Source organism: Panicum virgatum, chromosome 7N, assembly GCF_016808335.1.
Source record: "Panicum virgatum strain AP13 chromosome 7N, P.virgatum_v5, whole genome shotgun sequence".
Classification (NCBI taxonomy): domain Eukaryota; kingdom Viridiplantae; phylum Streptophyta; class Magnoliopsida; order Poales; family Poaceae; genus Panicum; species Panicum virgatum.
Genome location: NC_053151.1, coordinates 26,939,086 through 26,944,670, shown reverse-complemented (window position 1 = coordinate 26,944,670; position 5,585 = coordinate 26,939,086). Strand labels below are relative to the sequence as shown.

General features: G+C 52.1%; 1 protein-coding gene across 1 annotated transcript; it reads left to right on the top strand.

Moving 5' to 3' along the window:
* LOC120683902 (protein PYRICULARIA ORYZAE RESISTANCE 21-like) lies at nucleotides 1-1,478 on the top strand. The gene is made up of 3 exons (XM_039966004.1): nucleotides 1-177; nucleotides 350-433; nucleotides 612-1,478. The coding sequence occupies exons 2-3, from the start codon at nucleotides 352-354 to the stop codon at nucleotides 1,184-1,186; spliced, it is 657 nt and encodes a 218-aa protein (XP_039821938.1). The 5' UTR covers nucleotides 1-177; nucleotides 350-351; the 3' UTR covers nucleotides 1,187-1,478.
* The last annotated feature ends 4,107 nt before the right edge of the window (nucleotides 1,479-5,585 follow it).

Genomic DNA, 5,585 nt, shown 5'->3' with positions numbered 1-5,585 from the left:
AGAAGCTATCCTCGTCGAAAACCACACGGTCGTATGTGCTACATATATAGATCAGCACAGGCACGACCACGGACACACCTCACTGGTCCATCTTTTGTCTGATAAGACTGCCCCATGCTCTGAACTGCTCCAGTTGCTATGTGAGCAACCTGCATTTCTTGAAGATAGCCTTGTGAGGTAGAGCGCGAATTGGTTTTCTCTGTCACTTATAGATGATCCAATCGATAGATGCTTAGTTCTGGATTTCTTTCTCTGTCTTGATTTGAGTTTTTGAAACCATTAATAAGGTCATTCTGGTGAAAAAGGCCGCATGCATATGTCTTGTTGGTTTCTCACTCCTGTCCTGCAGAGATGCCGACGGTAGTCATCACGCTGGACCTGTCATGCGGCCGCTGCAGAAGCAAGATCCAGAAGATCCTCTGCTGCATCCAAGGTTCGTAGTAGCAGAAATTAAACTAGCTAATGACATCGACACCAGCTAGGTCGTTGATGACCATGTTCGTCTTCGTCCCATCAGATAAACTCTTCGATGATCGTCGTTGTCATGGTTATCGCATCAAATTTGGTCTGCCGGTTGACCCACCCACTCACTCACTCACGCCTGCACGCAGAGCGTTGCGGATTCGTCTTCGAGAAGGTGGTGTACGAGAAAGAGAAGGTGGTCGTCACCGGGCCCTTCGACGCCATCCAGCTCTGCTGCAAGCTCCGGTGCAAGGCCGGCTGTTTCGTGACCAAAATCGAGATCGTGCCACCGCCGCCGAAGCGACCACCACCACCGCCACCGCCATCGCCTCCGCCACCACCGCCACCGCCACCGCCGCCGCCCATTGATGATACCGACAAGTGCAAGAAGAAACCCAAAAAAAAGCCCGACCCCGCCCCATGCGATAAGCTGGTCCCTTACCCATATCCGTATCCGTACCCGTGCCCTTACCCATACCAGCAGCCGGCGTGTCCGTCCAGCTGCCCTACGCCGCCGCGCCCCTGCTGCCAATGCCGCTCCTGCAAGCCGGCGCCGCCACCATGCCCACCGCCTCGGCCGGTCTGTCCGCCCCAACCGGTGTGCTGTCCGTTGCCTCCGCCGCCATGCCCGTGCCCGCCCTGGACGCCTTGCCAGTGCCGCGGCAACAAGCGGGACTTCTGCTTCGAGGATGCCCAACCCGACGGCCCCTGCGCTGTCATGTGATGCTGCTGCTGCGGGCTGGCGGCCGGGCGGCTTTGCTTGCTTCAACCTGACGATGATGCATGACGTCTACGCACATCTCTGTGAATTTTTCCGGCCTGTAGTAAGACCAAGCAATGCAATCTGTTGTATGTACTCATACGTTTTCATGCTCCGATTATTCACGGCTGCTTCTGGAATCATGAGCTGCAAAAGCGAATACTGTACATGCTTGATTATGTGTGTTACAGTATGTATACAGTTGCTGTACTTGAAAAAGAATAAGGATGAAAAAGCAATCTTTTAATTTTGGTTTTTCTATATGTCACTCGGATGATTATGTACCTTATTTTCACTTTTGGCGGCTCAGATTTTTTCAAGATTCGTGCTGTGTTTCGAAAATTGTCAAGCACGCAGGCACGATGTGGGCTCTTGGTTTTGCTGGCCCATTTCGGTTTTGCTACTTCTTGCAGTTTCAGTTTTTTGTTTCTTGTCCTGCGTCATTGTGTCTGTATTGGAGATTTAATTTCTTTTCCGTCTGCCCGTAAACAGCTATGGTGCAGAGAGTGGAGCGAGTTTCTGGTTTCCTGACCCTACACAATCTCACAAGTTCGAGACTTATTAGAGCTGCAATCTGAGGAATGTGGAGTACTCACTTTTAGTTGTGATAAGTAAATTGTCAACCGTGCGGTGTGATCGTTTGCTTGGTCTTTGGTTGCAGGTACACGGGCGTCAAGTGTCGACGGAGAGCTGCCGTGGAGGTGCTGTGGCCGATGGACCGTGCGGTGGACGGCGGTGAAGGGCAGCCGGGACCGGAGCTCGGGCCGGGCGGCAGCTGTAGCGTCCACTCCTGGATCGAGGGCACAAGCGCCGACGGATGGCGGGTTTCTTGGTTTGCGCCACAAAACCAAGCTGGCGGACGGCGGTTGAAGATGCCAAGTCGTGGAGGCACGGGCGTCGGTCTCGGGACTGGTGGAGGAACGGGCATCGACGGCGTCTAGGGCTTCGCTGCGGGCGAGGAGATGACGGGCGTCGGGCGGCGTCTAGAGCCGTCAGAAGGCCGAGGCGGGAACGTCGTCAAGGGCCACGGTGTGGAGGCGGTTATCTTCCCGCGCGTGGAGTTTTGACGGTTTTCTCAAAACCGGCCACCTACCCGGGTTTCGCAGACCCTTCAAAACCGCGGACCGGATCTTCATCTACGTGGCGACATCGCGGAGAAGACTTCGATTAGAAGAAAGAACCTCAGCCGTCGGATGAGATCATGTAGATATTTCCGGTTTAGCCCCTACGGGCGTTTTAGTCTCTAGTTTAAGTCTAAGGGTATTTTGGACCCCCTGCGTGGGCACCATAAATACCCCCTCACCCCCTCTCTCTCCCTCGGTCTCTCTGCCTGGCGCCCAGACGACCGCCCCTTCCCCTGGCGTCTCCTTCCTCTCTTCTTCCTCCCTCTTCTCTCTTAGGGATGGATTTTTGAGACCTTGTATTGAATTTGATTGGGAAAGGAGGCCCTATCCTCCTTGTGTCCTCCGGGGTTTTGATCTTGTGTCAAATTCATGGGTCGTATTTCTCTCGTGTGATGATTTTCATTTTTGGTTTGACGAGTTTTGGTGCACGAGATTTTGGTGGCTTTCCGAGCTCTTTGTGATGGATCCAAACCGCTTCTATTAGTGCAAGATCACTAGTATTCACGAGCTCCCTCGAATTGACGTTCTTGCGTTTTTTAGAAAACCCCGTTCTTGCTCGGGAATTCCTCGATTCCTCCCAAACTATGGAGTGATTCGTAGATTCCTTCCGTGGACATGTTCACAAGTCCTTTGTGATCATGCCTACAAAATTTGGTGAGATTTGGACGTGATTTGGCCTTTCGATCGTTGAGTTCTTCAAGAATCGCGGGCTGGAAAATCCGTTTCTGGGCGCGGACTGAGTTTTGCCTATCACCAGTTAATCCGGCGTATGCCATCGGATCAACCGGTGATCAGGGTTTTCTTCTGACCACGCGTTAGGGTTTTCAGCCTGTCTGTAGGTTGCACCGGTGCATTCTCTCTCTTGTGCATCGGATCAACCGGTGATACTGAGCCAGTGCTTATCTGATTGTTGTTTGACTCGTTTAACCGACAAGTTCATTTTGCTCCTCACTGGTTTAACCAGTGAGTGATTCTGTGCCTTAACTGTTTTTGCACGTCGGTTAAACCGACGAGGTGCCCTCTGCGCACGTCGGTTTAATCGGTGCTCACAGGTCTGTTTGAGCTCTCTCTGGACAACTGCACCGACACAAGGTTTTGATTTTGTTGTACCATCCAGTGTACTATCGCCGGTTGAACCGATGCTGTTTAAACCGTAGCGTCGGTTTAACCGGTGAGTGCTTCTTATCTGCTGCCGGCTCTGTGACATCGGTTGAACCGGTGAAGACTCTCTTCGCACGTCGGTTTAACCGGTGTTCATATACCATGCTGTCTTTGCTGCTTGCTCTCCACTCTTGATCCGATCTCTTCGCGGCTTGTTCCTAGAGTTTTTGCTTGGTGTCTAGCTCAGTTATAGCTACACTTTGCACACTCTAGAAGAGAGGGCTTGTGGTGCGCGTTTGAGATCATAGGCCAAACTTTCCCTGAAGAAAGTTTTAATTGGCTCCCATTCACCCCCCTCGGGTCGCCTTTTTGGTCCCTCAATTAGTATCAGAGCTTGGTTAAGATTTTCATTACCCTAACCGGTTCGAAAACCACTTGGCTACCATGGCAAGTCTTGGGAAGATCTCTATGTTTTCCGGGGAGGACTATGCTTATTGGAAGGTTTGCATGCGAGCCTTCTTGCAAAGCATGGGAGCCGAGGTTTGGGATATAACCAAGAACCAGGCTTACGAGGTGCTTGCCGTTCGGGTCACTCCTCTTCAAGTGACCGAACACGAGGCTAACGCCAAGGCTATCATTGCCTTGTTCGCTGGCATTTCTCGTGCGGAGTTCTCACGCATCCACGGTTTTCAGGAAACCCACAAGATTTGGACGTGCCTTGAGAACTACCACGAGGGCACACCTCAGGTTAAGGCTAGAATTTTCGAGACTCACCGGCGTGAATATGAGAACTTCACACAGGGGCCGGGTGAGAGCATTGGCGACATGTTCAGTCGGTTTCAATCGATTGTGAACAAAGTCAGTGCTAACAGATCTGCTGATGCCATTGACTACCCAGAGCATGAGAAGGCTCTCAAGTTGCTCTACGCACTTGATCGTTCTGTGTGGGATCTCAAGGTGAACACGATCATCGAGTCTGTAGGCTATGAGACTCTGACCGTGAATGAGCTATTCAGCAAGCTCAAGGCCACTGAGGTGGATAACCAGACACGGGCCAAGCTCAATGGTGCCCCTCCTTCCAAGAGCATCGCTCTTGTGATTGGCCCAGGTGGATCGAGCTCTAACGCTAACTCTGCTCTTGGCTTTTCTCTTGCCTCTTTGCCTTCTGTTACAGATGAGCAGTTGGAGACGCTGGACGACGACGACTTGTGCCTCCCCATCAGCAAGTTCTAGCATATCTACCACAACAGGCAGAGGTGAAAGAACCCCGAGTGCTACCACTGCGGCGATCCGAACCACTTCGTCGCCGACTGCCCCAAGAAGTCCGGCGGTGGCCAGAACAACAACTTCGACTACTATCGCCACCGCGACCGCGACGAGGGAGGCTCCAACAAGGAGCGTCGGTGCCACAAGCACCGCAGCCGCGACAAGGAGTCGATCAAGAAGCGCTTCCAGTACAAGGCCAAGAAGCGGGAGAAGGCTTTCTTGGCGTAGCTCAGCGACCTTGACAAGAGCTCCAACACCGACCGCTCTTCTTCATCGACCTCTGATGACGACGACAAGAAGAAGAAGAATCGTTTAACCGATGAGTTCATTTTGCTCCTCACCGGTTTAACCAGTGAGTGATTCTGTGCCTTGACTGTTTTTGCACGTCGGTTAAACCGACGAGATGCCCTCTACGCACGTCGGTTTAACCGGTGCTCACAGGTCTATTTGAGCTCTCTCTGGACAACTGCACCGACACAAGGTTTTGATTTTGTCGTACCATCCAGTGTACTATCGCCGGTTGAACCAATGCTGTTTAAACCGTAGCGTCGGTTTAACCGGTGAGTGCTTCTTATCTGCTGCCGGCTCTGTGACATCGGTTGAACCGGTGAAGACTCTCTTCGCACGTCGGTTTAACCGGTGTTCATATACCATGCTGTCTTTGCTGCTTGCTCTCCACTCTCTATCCGATCTCTTCGCGGCTTGTTCCTAGAATTTTTGCTTGGTGTCTAGCTCAGCTATAGCTACACTTTGCACACTCTAGAAGAGAGGGCTTGTGGTGCGCGTTTGAGATCATAGGCCAAACTTTCCCTGAAGAAAGTTTTAATTGGCTCCCATTCACCCCCCTCTGGTCGCCTTTTCGGTCCCTTAAT